This window comes from Coenobita brevimanus, chromosome 25, assembly GCF_032717465.1.
Source record: "Coenobita brevimanus isolate Jiangsu-jjx chromosome 25, ASM3271746v2, whole genome shotgun sequence".
Classification (NCBI taxonomy): Eukaryota; Metazoa; Arthropoda; class Malacostraca; order Decapoda; family Coenobitidae; genus Coenobita; species Coenobita brevimanus.
Genome location: NC_136978.1, coordinates 10,484,894 through 10,501,859, shown reverse-complemented (window position 1 = coordinate 10,501,859; position 16,966 = coordinate 10,484,894). Strand labels below are relative to the sequence as shown.

General features: G+C 39.3%; 1 protein-coding gene across 1 annotated transcript in view; it reads right to left on the bottom strand.

Moving 5' to 3' along the window:
- Positions 1–16,966, bottom strand: part of Dscam1 (Down syndrome cell adhesion molecule 1) — an 829,655-nt gene that overhangs the window by 15,220 nt on the left and 797,469 nt on the right. Inside the window, exon 41 of the mRNA XM_080267762.1 lies at positions 5,838–5,883. Within this exon, the coding sequence (XP_080123888.1) occupies positions 5,838–5,883 (46 nt within the window). The remainder of the gene's footprint in view (positions 1–5,837; positions 5,884–16,966) is intronic.

Sequence of the window (16,966 nt, the reverse complement as noted above, 5' to 3'; positions counted from 1 at the left end):
CAATGGCCGCCCATGTGCTCGATTTTGTGGTGGTGCCGTACTTGCTGCAAGGCCTCCTGCTGCTCTCGGCCCTCCTCTTAGTGTGTGTGATGATGGCCCCGCCACCTGAGAAAAGGATGAGAGTGGTGTTGACTCTGGAAAAGAAGAGGGAGATATTGGAGAAAGTTGATGCGGGTTGGTCTTCTTCCCGCATTCTCCGTGAGTATAACCTGGCCCGGTCGACTTTGTTCGATATCAAACGTTCCCGAGACAAACTCATGCAGTACACGGCTGACTTCTCGTCGAGAAGCAAACGCAATGTGGAAAGGAAGGTGATGTTTACCCCCAAGTTTGCAGAAATCGACCAATCCACGTTGATTTGGTACCGACAGCAATGTGCAGCTGGTGTGATGGTACGTGGAACGGAGCTGAAGGCTGCTGCTGAGAAGTTTGCAAGGCTTCACGACGCCCTAGACTTCAAGGCATCCGAGGGTTGGCTCTTCGCGTTCAAGTTGCGACATGGCCTTACTAACCGTAAAGCACATGGCGAAGCATTGGATGCTAACGAGGATGGAGTTGACGAGTTTCGGCACAAGGTGAAAGGCTTGATCGACAGGGAGGGCCTCACTCTCGGTCAAGTCTATAACGCAGACGAAACTGGCCTATTCTATCGCTCGCTGCCAACGAACACTCTAGCCGAGGAGACGGAGAAGCGTGTACCTGGCCGCAAGCTTTCTAAGGAATGGATATCTGCTTTGTGTTGTGCCAGTGCTAACGGCATGCATAGGCTTAAGCCCGTTGTTGTTGGCCGTGCAAAGCAGCCTCGGTGCCTTCGTGGGGTAATGGATGTCCTTCCTGTCGTATGGTACCATTCTTTGAAAGCATGGTTCACAGCTGTGATTTTCAAAGACTGGTTTCACCGTCACTTCATCAAGGAGGTCATCCAGTACCAGACAAAGACACTGGGAATCCCTCGCGACCAGGTAAAGGCTCTCCTTCTGCTCGACAATGCACCTGCCCACCCGTGCGACAAAGACTTGGTTGCTGAGAATGGCCGTATTAGGTGCATGTTTCTGCCACCTAATACGACTGCTCTCATTCAACCCATGGACCAAGGAGTGATCGTGGCAACAAAGCGCCTGTACCGTCGGAAGTTCCTGGACGAGGTGATGGTTGTTCTCGAGGATGAGGACGAGCGCAGAGAAGGACGTGACACTCGAGGCAAGCGGACTTTGGAAAACCTTCGCCGCTACAACATCAAGTCTGCGCTGTACAACTGGGCTAGTGCATGGAAGGAAGTCCCTGTGAAAACTCTTGAAAATGGTTGGTCTCGTCTGCTTCTCGGAACAGATGTGGAGTACGATTTTCTGGGTTTTGACGTGGATGACTTCCATGCACGGCTACGTACGCACGGCGACGTTGTTGATGTGGACAATGTACGTGAGTGGTTGGACGATGACGAGGGCGATCCTGGGTATCAGACGTTGTCTGATATCGAGATCGCGTCTTCGGTTGCTGGTGTCAGTCCCGAACTTGAAGATTCCGATGACGAAGGCGACGATGATGCGGACTCCTCTCAGCAGGACACTACTCCAGCCATCCCCAAGCTGAGCGCACTCCAGGAACATCTAGAGTTCATCCTAGACTACCTGGAACACCCGGCCTGCGACAGGAAGATGAGGCCCTTGGGACTCGTGGAGGAAGTGCGTGCTTTCAGGCAGTGCATCATCAATCGCCAGAATCGTCGGTCCTTGCGTCAGTCAACGATTGACAGTTTTTTCAGGCCCGTGACCCCCGCTGTGCCAAGCCCTGGCTCCACTCCGTTGCCTTCCCAAGACAGGCCCTCATGCTCCGAGCCACAGCCCAGCACATCAGCTACAGTGGAGTCACCGCTCGACGTGAGTTTGCGGCTTTCGTCAGAGTCTTCTGCAGTCGGTATGCCATCACCACGACCCAGCGATGCACCCCTTGGTCGCCTGCCAGTGATACTCTCGGACTCTGACAATGAATAAACAGCAAGATCTTCTCCACTAGACCACACAGGAATTTTGAGTGTTGTGCAGTGAAAAAAACGGTGTGTTGTGTTAAGGTTTTCAAAATGAGAGAAAAGACTCATTGGAAACAAAATTTAACGTAACTAATCTTCTTTGTTTTGGCTTTGGAAAATAAAAAAAAACTTGGGAAAAGTTAATGTGCAACACTAAATTAAAATGGAACATTATTTGGACTAAAGTGAACACTGTAAAGAGAACGGACTTCTGTGTGCGATTGACTAAGTTCAGTGCAAGACTTCAGGAACAGTGTACTGGAAGTGCTTCAGGAAATCCTTCTTACTGTCAGAGTCCGAGAGGAGGCGGTTATTCATCGAGGTGGCCATGGACTTGCTCTAAGTAGGCAGAATGTTTTATACTGTACTTTTTTCCATACTATACTTACCTCATTTCACTCTTTAATGTCCTTTATTGGTGTGAATAGGGTGTTAGGAGCTATGCATGTGCAGTAGGAAGGTGTTTTTCTGAGTTAGGCTAGGTTAGGGTCCATAAGTACCAGTCCAGGAGCCAGTCACCAGAATGTTTAATACTGTATGAACCTACTTCTAAACCCTCATTGTATGCTTCTTTTGCATTTATTTCAGTCATTTATGTGCCTTATTGGTGTGATCTGGGTCTTAAATAGGTGCTATGCATGTCCAGAGGGAGTTGTATAGGTGTTTCTCTGAGTTAGGGTCCAATTTGGCTCATTTTCGGACAAAATTTGGCCAGGAAAGTGATGGCAGATCTATATTGTTACAACTTGATGCTGCAGAACAGAAAGAAGAAAACCGCTCACACCAAGATAGAGCAGTTCTTTATGAAGAAGACAGAAAACTTAAGGGAGTTATCTTCATCACCAGTAGCACGGAAGTCAGAGGAAGAGGAAGGACAGCAGAGCGAGGAGGGACACCAAATTTAGGGTGGGGAGCGGGGTGAGGAAGGACAGCAGCAGACGACGAGTGATGCATAGATGAAGTGGGGCGGTGTGTTGTTATTGTTTGTGACCAACTTACTGTAATGAAAATGTTGCTTTTACTCTAGTGTTTTTATGACCTACTAATGCATTTATAATGTTGAGGAACTTTCACAATGCCGTGAATGAAGCAGAACTGAAAGAAAATCCACTAGAAAAACGAAAACAGTACGTAATTGGGGAGAATTAAACAACGCTTCGGCCCAACTAGGGCTCAAATGTTGTTTATTTCTCCCCAACTATATGGTTTTTGTTTTTTACGTGGATTTCCCTTCAAATTAATACTGTTGCTTTTAAGTTTAGAGTATCATAACTCCCCAAATGGGTAGACTTTCCCAGAGTCCAGGAACATAACCCCCAATATTACCATTATTTCTTATGGAAAAATTATGTTTAAAAAAAGCATTTTTAACTAACGTGACCTCTCCAGGAACCTAACCCTCACGTTATTTGAGAGGTTACTGTATATATATATATATATATATATATATATATATATATATATACTGTATATATATACAGTATCATCATCCGGACTTCCTTTCCCACCTCAGGGCAGGGTGAGGAATAGCAATGTCCAGACAGCCCAAATTTGCCCAGTCCAATAGGTCACACTTTCATTAACTCACCATTCAAGCCCCCGGAATCCTGGCTCTATCTGCTATGCCAAAAACATTCACCATGTTCTGTAGCTTCATATAAATATATCCGGAATAGTCAATCCGGACACTGTCATGTTAAAAAGGGGTGCCAAATCCCTGATCATGTGCTTCTCCTCACAATATTCATCCAGCCAGCTCGATCTCTTGTCAGTCCCCTAGCCTCACTGACTTCCAAACCTCTCTTCCTCACACACTCATTCACCATATCCCTCCACCTTTACCTTGGCCTACCTTGCCTTCTCTCTCCTTCAAATTTGCTCAGATATATCCTTTTCACCATTCTATTGTTATCCACTCTCTCCACATGACCATACCATCTCAGTACATGCTCTTCAATTCTGGTGTCCACAGACTTCCTTACTCCACGTCTTTCACGAATCACATTATTTCATATCCTATCCACTCTCTGTACTCTATATACATTCCTCAGCAGTCCCATCTCCACTGCTCTCACTCTTGACTTTTCATCTTCATGCCACACCACAGTCTCACATCCATATGTTAAAGTTGGCACTAACACTCCTTTATGTAAGCCTCATGCAGCTGCAACACTCAAGCCTCTGTTTCTTATCAAGGCCATCATTGCACCAGCTACTTTCCTGCCTTGTGTCACTCTACGTTCCACCTTTTTTGCACATTTTCCTCTCTCTTCTATCATTGTACCCAGGTATTTGAACTCTCTCACCAATTCCAGTCTCTCTCCACTCACTGTAATATCGCAATGGGAGTCACCTTCTCTCTCAATAGCCATCACTTTACTCTTTTCTACATTTACTCTCAAGGCACGACACTCACAGACATCAGCAAAACTCTGCACTAGCCTACCAAGTTCTTTTCCGGTATTTGCAAGTACAGGTACAGGTAGTACTGCATCATCAGCATACAACAAATTTGAGATATTCCATCCATCACCATTCATTACCAATGTCATCTCCCTCTCCATTACTCGTGCTTTTACTTCTCTCATCCCCCTATATATATATATATATATATATATATATACTGTACATACATGTGAAGTGACAACCATGTCCCTCTAGTTATTTTACCTCCACTTAAGTTTGTTATTAAAAAAAAAAAAAAAACGGGAGGCATTTAGAGTATACAGTATATAAATCCATTCCTCCTTCATTTCACTTGGATACTAGTGCATTCATAATTATTACTGAATTCTGACAAATCTGAGGTTCTAGTCATGAATATAAATATACTGTACATACATTGTATACTATGGTGTTTGCAACAATTTAACTACAAATACCATGCATTAAAATTTTCTTAATTACAACAAAACATCCAATACTGCACCACAAAAACTCATAACTAAGCAAATTTTCCTTATACAAAATTAGTAATATTCTTGTTATTTAGGTCAGGGCTAGCACAGTATTGTATAACAAATAATATATACAACACGATGGTCATCTTATGAAATGAATGAAAATTTCTGAAAAAATATATACACAGCAGATGATATGCTAACTGTGATTATGCGTTAATATGTGTAGAAATAAACGTTAGAACTAATCCGTCTTAGGTTTGATTATGCTGCAAGTTATACAGTATTAGTATTTGCAGACTACACTGCTGGTGTTAAGATACAGTACCACTAATGCTGTACAATCTTTAACGAGTTTTCAAAAAAATACATTAAATGAAATAAAACAATAGAAAGTGAGCTCAGGCCAGCAGCTTTGTTAGACCTTGAGACCTTGTGGTGTAACAGACTTGACAATCTGATCATTTTGGTCCAGATGCACTTGGCTTTAACCCACTCAACCAAAGTTTGTACTTCTCTGTTTCATATTTGCAACCTTCAGATGGTTTTATTTAACTCAGGAGAGACTTTTTGAAATGGCGAGCTTAGATACAACCTTCAAAACAAGAAGTTTCCCTCAAAATAACTAAAATTGTCTTGACATAGCAAAAACAAAACAAGAGAATACATCCCTGCATTGAATAAGGTAGGGAGATTTGTGAGCCTAATAAAACTGTTTACTGAATTAGGCCACAGATGTGATCTAATCTCACTGCCATATTTTACCAAGAATCACAAATTCAGCCCGTGCCTTAGTGAATAAGTAGATCAGCCAAGGACCAAAATTATCAAATTATTCAACTGTCTTCATACAACAGGCTCTCTTGTTAAACCGCACTGCTGCTCACTCCCGTCTACACGGAGGGACTTACTTGTCGAGGAGTTTGCGCATCTCCTCTGTGCTCTTGGTAGCCTTCACTGCAAGAGGAAAGTGGTCGCTTCAGTATGAACTTCTGAATATAGTAATTAACCATATCCAAATGTCTGCCCTTCAGTATAAGGAGGCTTCACAAAAGTTCAGCAGTGAGAAATATAGATGCTGACAAGGAGCACTGGACCAAAGCTGCTACAGTGTTCATGGAAATGTTCTATATATGGTAAATCAAATACAGTCTAGACTAAATAATTAACAAAAATATTTAGAAAAATGAAAAATAAATACACAAATTAACCTTAGCAAAACACCTAAATATAGTGTTAAAAAATAATCAAAACTGGTTCTCATACAGTATCATGAGGCAAAGATTTTTATTTTTAAATGTAATTTTAGCAGACTAAGAACACTGCATGACCTGCAGTAAAAAAGACTGGGCAACTTCTACCATTTGGATGCAGCTCCACCAATCTCACCAGGGCACATGTTGTTCGGCAATCTAGAGAAACATTGTTCACAAGAGGTTCAGTGACTGATCCTGAGTGATGTTTTTTCACTGTTTTATCTCTGTTAGCCCTCTGTATGAGTATTGTACCTCAAAAAATATGCCCTATGCCTATTTTATTACTGTTAATGTACAACATAAGACAATATTTGCTGTACAGAAATCACAATAGGTTTCTTTCTCTGACACACTATCTTTTAATGATAGAGTTACCTGAAATGTCTTTAATTTCTGACTAGACAATATGCTAACCATCTCCAAGCTAGATAAATCACTGAAGATATCAACATAATTGGCATTAATTTTACAGATATTCAGTTATTATTAGGCAAAAGAGTCCCTGAGCTGGGTGGAACTGGAAACAAACTGAAGAGTTGGGCAACCTTCCAAAGTATACTGCAGATCAATGTGAAAACACTAGAAGCCTGTAGAGTGCAACATTCATGCTCAAAACACCATTAACTATCATGCTTCAAAATACTGACTTAAATGAACCATCCGACCATAATGAATTTTTCTGTGCAAGAGTTAGCTGAAATATCTATTAAGTATTCAGCTCTATCTTGCATATACTGATTGTACTGGTAATTAGCTATGCCACTGACTAGCAATGAAGAGTTTAAATAATCCACTGAATCTATCATAAATGGTACTAAGTCTCTTAAACTCTTTCACTATGACAACACCTGTTTTCAGTTTCTTCTTGATACTACCAAATGATCTTATTTGGTTTAAGAGAGGTGCCCTTGTACTGATGGCATTAATGAATGTTGTATTCAACTCTCTAGAAAAAAAAATCATAAGTTAAATAGTATCATATAGAGGCAGCAAAAAATATAAATATATAAATGTTGTCATATTACTGAAGGGGTTAAGCCTAGAAACCACACTAGTGCCTGCATGTAAGAAGAAAACCTGCATCATTAATTCTACAGAAATTGAGATACTGTATATGGCAGTATTTTTCCCATAACAAAAACAAGAGAAACCATTTTCATATAAATGAAGTAAAGTAAAAGGTTCTCATGCACTGAATTTATTCATGCGTAAATACTGGTGTAATTTGCAATACAGTACATGTGAGTGAAAGAATATTTACACATTCATAATGCTAGGCTATAAACTGTAAAAGACTGGACTAAAAGGACATGAAGAAATTACAGTATACTGTAAAATAATCATCGGCGAAAACCTTACATGATGCTCATTCAGAGTACCATGGACAACCAGTTAAATGCCAAAGCGTAAATAAATAAACATTATATATATATATATATATATATATATATATATATATATATATAAATAAAGAATCATAACTCTGAAAGTCATGAGGTTTCAATGCCAATACTGCTTGCAGTAGTCATTTTTTGTGAGTTGTGTTCTGAAAACTTACTGTCAAATATATGATGTAGACTATAAAGTGATGCAAACCTGCTTGTCAACATCAAGGAACACAGCAGGATAGCCATAATGTAATAATAATCAGGGCTAAGAAAATATATTACTCTACTGCTATTTTTGTTTCAAATATTTCTTCTGTGACGAAGTACAGTACTAATTGGTCCATTACCGTCATTATTCAATGGCACTTGGGTACCATATTATCAGCCTTTTACTATGATGACATTTTTTATATCTTCTCTTGCTATCATTAACAATCTTCAGTTCTCAGCTTATGAGAGACTTTCCATACTGGAGGGGCTATGCAGGACCTACATTAACCCTTCAACACCAGAGGTCTTCTCTGAACTTTAAAAAAGAACTGTCTGAAGGTAGCAAGAACAAACTCAAACAAGTCAATATCATACTGAAAAAGATTAATGGTCACTTCTAGAGAGCACAGTTAATTGGCTAAGCTGTTAAACACTCACTTGCACTCAATGAACAGCTTTCTTTTTGACTCCTATGATCAAGGCTATAAATCATGCCAACAATACAGAACCATAATCATGCATCAACAGACAATGGGTGCTTTACTCAAGTCACAACAAATAACAGAATCAAATGAGGAGCCATTCTTGTAACTTCTTGAATTATGTCAACAACTTATTTAGTTTATTCTTGCTATCCTACTGCAGCACCATGATTTCAGTCAATTAAGGAAAGGCCTCTTGTACTGAAGGGGTTTATTAAAGCTGTACCCAACCCCTTCAGTTCAAAAAGGCTATCCTAAGTTGAACCAAATAGTCAGGAGATGGCAAGAAATAACATGAAAAAGGCATTACTGGGCTCAGTGGGTTATTGATATGTCACATTTGCAGGTATTCATTTTGTACATCTACCATGCAACATGAAATTGTCTTTCAATGAATATTTCTGGTGACTCTTCTGGAAAGCATGCATTTATGGGACATTTCTTGGTGGCATAGGAGGATTTCATAGTACCTCTTTCTTACCAATATATCATTACCTAATTCACCTTACTGTTCTCTCATATGTTATTCATACTGCTTTAATGTTGACAATTTATATCAGTGACATACAAAAAGATACTAAGGAGCATTAGGCAAAATGAACTGCTGAGGAAGAGATGTTATGAAATCTCATGCTACTTATAGTATGATCCTATATGCAATATTCTTCAATTAAATATACTGCACAACAGAGGAGAACAATTACAATGAAATGTCTATGAAAATTTCTGTGATATTATGCCTCACGCAAGTGTGTGTGTGTGTGTGTGTGTGTGTGTAATTTAACTATTTGTATTTACCTATTTGTAGTATACAGGAATTGAGCAATGCTCGTGTTGTCCTATCTCCTTATCCACATTTATCTAGTCTACTTTTACACACATGAATGTTTTTCGTCTGCATCGCCTCTTCGTCTAAGTCGTTCCAAATAATTGTGTATTTACCTACTATACCTAACTGCGATATACAGGAAATGAGCTATGTTTGTGGGATCCCGTCTCTGTTTCTCAGCAAGTCAAATTTAGCTTTAAACACGTTTAAGTTTTTAGACTGGATGATCTCTTTGTCCAGGCTATTCCACAGGTCTATACTGTACTTCAATATGGAAAACTTTATTTCTTGATATCCTTCAAGCAGCCTGGTTTCTTCAGTTTCATTCTGTGTCCTCTTGTTGCTCTCTTATCCCATACAAACAGATCTTCTCGGTCAATTTTATCTACCCCTATAATGGTCCTGAACACTACAATCATGTCTCCCCTCTTTCTCCTTTCCTCTAAGGAAGGCAAATCCAGCTTTTCTAGCCTCTCTCTGTATGACAGATCTGCCAGACTGGGGACCACCTTGGTTGCTGTCCTTTGTATTCTCTTAATCTTGTTTATATCTTTCTTTTTGTGTGGGGACCACACTACCGCTGCATATTCTAACCTGGGGCAGATCATGGCCACTATCAATTTTTTCATCATCTCCTCGTCCATATAATGAAATGTTACTCTTATGTTAGTCAAGAGTTTATACGTCTCTCTAACTATCTTGTTAATATGTTTTTCAGGTGACAAACTACCCTGGACCAGCACTCCCAAATCTTTCTCTTCTCTCACTTTTGAGATTGATTCATTACCCATCAAATAATTCAGTGATGGCCTCTTGGTACTTTTACCCGTTTCCAATATTTTACATTTTTTTTGCATTAAATTTCATTTCCCACATCCGGCTCCAATCATGTGCCCAGTCCAGATCCTCCTGCAGCATTCTACAATCCTCCACAACCTCTAACTTCCTCAAGATCTTTACATCATCAGCAAACTGACTTGCATAACTGTTCACTCCATCTACCATATCATTTTCGTAAATCAGGAACATTACTAGCGCCAACACCGAGCCTTGAGGGACTCCACTTGTTGCTTCCTTCCATCCAGACATCCTATCCTTTATTACTGTCCTTATTTGTCTGTCTCTCAAAAAGTCTTGGAATGTCTCTCATCCATTCCAAGAGTTTCTCCTTCAGTCCTCCTATATATTCTGGTTTCCACATTAGTCTCTTATGGGGTACCTTGTCGAAGGCCATCTCCAAATCTAAATACACACAATCTACCCAACCGTTTCTCTCCTGTAAAATGTCAATCGCTCTTGAGTAAAAGCTCGGCAAGTTGGAAACACATGACCTTCCACTTCTGAATCCAAACTGACATTCAGCCAAAATATTCATCTCTTCTAGATATATTACCCATCTGTCTTTCAGGATTTTCTCACACAATTTTGTGACCATGCTGGTTAGAGACACTGGTCTATAATTCAGGGGTTCTTCCCTATTTCCTCCCTTATAAATCGATACAACATTTGCCCTCTTCCATTCTTGAGGCACTTTCCCCTCTTCCAGAGAACACACAATTAAACTGTGAATTTTATCCGCCAGTTGTTCTCAGCATTCCTTCAGTACCCAACTGGAAATTCCATCAGGTCCTGGGTCTTTCCTTACATCTTGAGTTTCCAGTAATTTATACACTTCCTGTACCTCCACTTTTATATCTTTTAGCACTGGTACATTTCTAATCACTCCTTCCCCTTCCACAAACTCCTTTTCATCAGTGAAAACCGATTGGAAACATTTGTTCATTATTTCAGCTTGCACTGCTGCATCTTTATAGACCTCTCCTTCTACTTTTAGTTTGGTGATTCCTTCCTTTTGTTTCATTTTGCCATTAACAAATCTATAAAACAGTTTGGGTTCATCCTTGCATTTGTCTATTATACCCTGGTGAGAGAGGGTAGTGTTTGGAAACTCCCTCTACTGTTGTTTGCAGATGATACTGTGTTGTTGAGTGAAGACAAAGGAGAGCTGCAAGGCTTGGTGGATGAGTTTGGGTGAGTGTGTAAGAAACGGAATCTAAAGGTGAATGCAGGGAAGAGTAAAGTGATGGTCTTTGAGAGAGGTGAATGTAGGGAAGAGTAATGTGATGGTCTTTGAGAGAGGTGAATGTAGGGAAGAGTAAAGTGATGGTCTTTGAGACAGGTGAAGTCAGTGAATGTACAGCGAGGTTGGATGGTGAGGAATTGGAAAATGTGAGTACGTTTAAGTACTTGGGTAGTGTGATGAGTAAGGATGGAGGTTTGGAGGGTGAAGTGCTTGAAAGGGTACAGCAGGGAAGAAAGGTTGCTGGTTCCTTGAAAGCAGTGATAAGAAACAGGGAAGTGAGCATGGAAGTGAAAAAGTTACTACATGACAGTATTGTGATACCAACTCTAACATATGGAAGTGAAGCTTGGACACTGCTGGAAGGACACAAGTCAAGAGTGACAGCAGTGGAAATGAGTTATTTAAAAGGAGCCTGTGGAGTCACATGGAGAGACAGGCTGACGAATGAGGATATAAAGGAGTGTTGTGGTGTGGATGTGGATGTGATAGGAAGCGTTAGTAGGAATATACTGAGGTGGTTTGGCCATGTGGAGAGGATGGAGGGTGAAAGACTGACGAAGAGAGTGTATGTGAGTGAGGTGGAGGGGGGAAGAGGGAGCGGGAGGCCGAGGATGAGATGGAGGGATGGGGTGGAGAGGTGTATGAGAGAGAGGGGTGTGAGTTGGGAGCGGAGCAGTGAAATGGCGGGGGACAGGGCGACGTGGAGGCGATTTGTTTGTGGCCACCCCGAACAGAATTGAGGCGTCTGGCAATAGATAGATAGACAGACCTTTTTCAAAATTCCTTTCTTCCTCTCTATGTATTCTTGTGTATTCATTTCTAGTTCTTTCATATTCTTCCTTCGTTCTGTTGTTACCTCTCTTTCTCCAGTTGTTCCAAGCTTTATCTCTCTTTTTTTTTTGCTATCATACACCTTCTATTAAAACACTCCTTTTTCCTGTTTTCTTTCCCCCTTACTCTTGGTACAAATTTTTCCACTCCCAAATTATAGAGGTCTAGAAAGATATCCCACTTCCTCTGTATCTCTCTCTTGTTTCTCTGAATTTTCTCCAATCCGCATTTTTGAAAAATTTTCTCAATCCTGTAAAATTTGCTTTCCCAAAGTTGTATCTTCCCTGCCTATATAGGTCATCTCTTGGCTCGACGTTCCCTATTATCATCAGGAACTCAATGACCACATGATCACTTTTTCCTATTGGAGACAAATATGACAAAGAGTCTATTACATCGGGTTCTTTGGTAAACAGTAAGTCTAATCTTGTTGGTGTGTCCTACCTCGGAACCGTGTCTCTTCTTTGACCCATTGCATCATCACATTATTCACTGATATATTTAATAATATAGTGCCACACGAATCTTCGCTGCCTCCTGAGTCCCATTCCCCCCAGTTCACCTCTTTACAGTTAAAGTCATCTGCCAAAATTATATTGTTGCTTTTCTCAATTATTTTCTGTAAAAAACTAGCCATATCTGATAACATCTCCTGGTATTCATCATCGTTCCATGCTCTTGTCTTAGGGGGAACATACACTACTGCCATAACTCTCTTGTCATTCTCTCCAGTTTCTAATTTCATATTTACCACTTCAGCCCTGCCTTCTCCCGTTTCCACGGTATCTACATTTATATCATTCTTCACTATTATCATCATTCCTCCTCCCGTTTTTTCTTTTCTGTCTCTTCTCCACAGTTTGTATTTACCATCTCCCATATGAACATCAATATCTTCTCTTAACTTGGTCTCTACAAAGCACATGCCATCAGGTTTATGTACCCACAAGAAATCATTAATTTCAAGCCTTGCTGATATTAAACCATCAGCAATAGTATATACCACCTTCAAGCTATTTTTGATGTTTTTTATACCCTCTTCTCTCCATCGGTACCACTTCCTCAATTTCTGATCTACAACTCTCCAATAGCTTCTCTTTTTCGTATTCATAGCCATCCCCGTAAGTTTCCTTCACTTCTAGTTCCTCACATACCACTTCCTTACTTTCATATCCACCATTCTCCAAAAAAAAGTATTACATTCTTCCTCTGTCCTCTTATCATTATTTTCCTTTACTTGTTCCTTCAAAGATTTTAAAACTTCTCTCTTCTTCTTCATTCAAATCTTTTCTTACAATAATATGTGTGTGTTTGTGTGTGTGTGTTACTGATTTATGCATCCATTTAACTGTCTCATGGCTGTGGCCAGCAACTAGTGCCATATTACTGTATTCATCTGATACAGGAGCCTGACAGTGTTAATACTGTCAACATTAATCCTCTTATGGTCAGGACACCTTTATTATACTATTTGAGATATCATTAGAAATAATAATCAGCTAAGTGTATGTAAAGGAGAACGATTTAATATCTCATGGATATGGAAAACAGCACAAGTGAGGCTTGATTCCAAATACAGGGGCTCCTGGCTTATGATTTATACATACTGCATGAAACATACAACTTGACACTGATTTTTTAGACTGGTTTATACAACCTAGCTCAATATAGTACAGCTGTATACTGATGTACTATACAGACGTTGTTCTTTTATGTACTTGGGATTTTCTTTACTTCGAACATTGGAACTGAGATGACTAATTACGGAATTCCAATTATACACGGTATGCAGCATTCCTAACATGTAAAGAAAGTACTCAATTTTACCATTCATAAGTGTGGTCCACAAATTCATTTGATAACCAAGTACTGTACTGCAATATGCTTAAGAGATAAAAGAGAACAAGATACTGTAGGTACCTGTATCAAAGCAAGATGAATTTCAGTGCAAAGAATAATGTGCAACATGGACAGGGATAAGGGGAATGAAGCTGGGATTAAGCAGTAAGCAAAGCAATAGCCTGTTGGGAGCATCACTAACCAGTAATACTCCTGACAAGATATAATTACTTTAAGGAGAACCCTATTTAACAAACAACAGAATATAAAGTATTCTTGGGACACTTCTGTAATATTGGGACTGTAAAGAAATTCTACTTTCAAATTACTGTACTGAAATTCTAACCAAACTTCTCACTAAAGAAAGGGGATGGGTAGGATTTAAAAATGGGAATGAGTAAGCACAAAAGGAGGAAATCTATCAATAGGATGACCAGTGAAATGGGCCAGTTAACTCTAAATCCTGACACCACATCACAGGTAAAAAATCCATTTGCTGCTACGTTAAGAAAGGAGTGCAGTCCTTCTCAAATGCATCTCCATATGCATATTTTACACATTTCACTCATAAGTCAATCCTCTTGCTTCCTCAGCATCCACATCTTGCTCTCAGACACATTCATTTATTATGTCCATCCACCACATCCAGCCATATTCTTCTCTGCCTATTTTCACTTTCACACTTACAAAAACTGTTTCACCATCCTACTGATATCTAGGCTTTTAACATGACCATACCATCTGAACACTTTCTTATCCATATTCCAATAGATCAATTTCCTTACTCAACATCTTTCATGAATCACATGTTTCTTATCCTCTCCAACCTACACAACCCACATGTTAATATGAAAACTAACATACCTTCATGTTATCTTCTAGCCTCCATATTCAGTCCTCCATTAGTTATCAAAATGTTTATAGTATCAGTCATGTGTCTTCACTGAGCTACTTCATTTCCTTTACACATTTAATTTTTCTTTCTATCATTGCACTGAGATACTGTACTTAAAATCTTACATTTGTTAAAATCACTCTCCAAGGCCAGCACATCACACTTCAAGTCATCAACTCTCTCAATAATCATTACTTTGCTCTTATCTAGCTTATTTTCTGACTCTGTTAATCAAAGACATTCACATAAAACTGAACCGCTATGCAAAAATTCCATTCACTATTAGCAAGCAGCACATCTTCAACTGCATGCATTAAATATGAAATGCTCAATCCCTCACAAGCTTAACTCCGTCTGTAAATCTTGTTTTGACCTCTCACATACCCCTACTCAAATACATAAATCCTGTACAACCACTGGGACATCACACATCACTGTACATTCCAATATAAAAACTCACGTAACATTCAGCAGTTGTCTAATAACACCATATATTCACAACATATATCAATGTCCCTGCATATAAACTTTATAATATACTTCAGTTTCAATTGTATCTAATAGTTCAGAACATTAAACTAAAGATTAATTTATTTTCATAACTTTAAACGTTATCATTTCACACACTCACATCGTCATTCCAATGCTCATGATGGTGAATTCAAAGGGAAATTTACTGTACTTTTATTAATTATTTGCACAGCGGAGAACTGTACCTGAATATGCTCTTTGCAGATGATGTATCAAAAAAAAAAAAAAAAAAAAATGCAACAAGATTTGTGAAATCAGTGCAGGAACCTATTTCTCTATTCGGGGTGTTGCTTCACAGCCAATGAAATACCACTGTGAGATTCTATTCCTAAGTCTACCAAAAGATTTAAACCAAGGTGTCAGGGAACTTCTAGGATTTGGTACTGATCTAAAAGAAAAGAAAATGATATAATCTCTTGGGTATCATGAATACACTTTCCCACAACTGTAGTTTTAACAAGTTTTATTGTTCTGGTGGTCAACTGGCAACACATTTCATATCTGCTATAATAAACCCCTCATTCATCATCATTCCTTCCTTAGAATTGCTGATTACAATCTCCTTTTGTAATATGTACACACACTCAAAAAAGTATTGTTACACCTTCTGCGCGATACAAACTGACACCACGAATGAAATGTCTGATAACAGCCTTCCCTCAGCCCTACCGAGACGGCTGGATTGTTCAGTATGAAACTCATCGGACCCCCCTGTAACAATACTTTTTTGAGTGTGTGTACATTAAATATTCAAGCATCAGTACCATGCTACTGTTCAAGCCATAGTTCTTGAATACTGTTTAAAGCCATAGTTCTTGAATACTGTATCTTATGCCGGCGAACAGGAATCCTACTGCACTTACTTCTTCGCTTAATGTTTTATATATATATATATATATATATATATATATATATATACAGTATATATATATATACACAGTAAACCCTCTCTAATTTGGATTAATTGGGGGGAACCCATATCAAAATATCCAAAAATTTGAATTATCAGAGAGCATGCCTGCCCCTGTCCCCAAAGCACACCCACCCTCAATAAAACACGGCTTTTTCACAAAAACATGGAACAGTACAGTACAGTACTGTACCCATGTCCCATACCACCTCCGACTGCCTGCCTGTGTTGCGTGGATGGTCACTGTGATGAGAAGTGTTTATCTGCTTATTTCCTTGCTTCTCATTTCCTCTCAGAACTCTGAGAACATGGTACCAAGCTAACTTTAGTATGGCCTAAGTACTCTGAAAGTGCTATAAACACAAGAAAAACATTTATTCCAAAGGAAAATGTAAAATTGTTGGACGAAGTGACATGTGATGTAAGAGTTTAAATGTAAACGATCAGACAGATAAAATGAGTTGGATGTGTTTACGACGTGGATACTTTCTTTGTTGGAAAAAAAAAAAAAGTTAATGATGAAGGAGCAGTAAAATTCATGTTTTCGCCTTTGGTGCAATGAGTGTGAAGAAGAAGAAGAAGAAAAAAAAAGGCTTTGTGCTTGACCTTTATTATCAACGGACAATCTCTGGTCGAGAAAATTCGGCTCTTATGGTATGTGACGACACACATGCTGACGTAAATAGTTGGGTAAGATAATTATGTGAGTTCAGTTCTTGTGAATTATACTGTCATAAAAATTATACTGCTTGGCTGACTTGTGTATTATTCACAATTACTGCATTT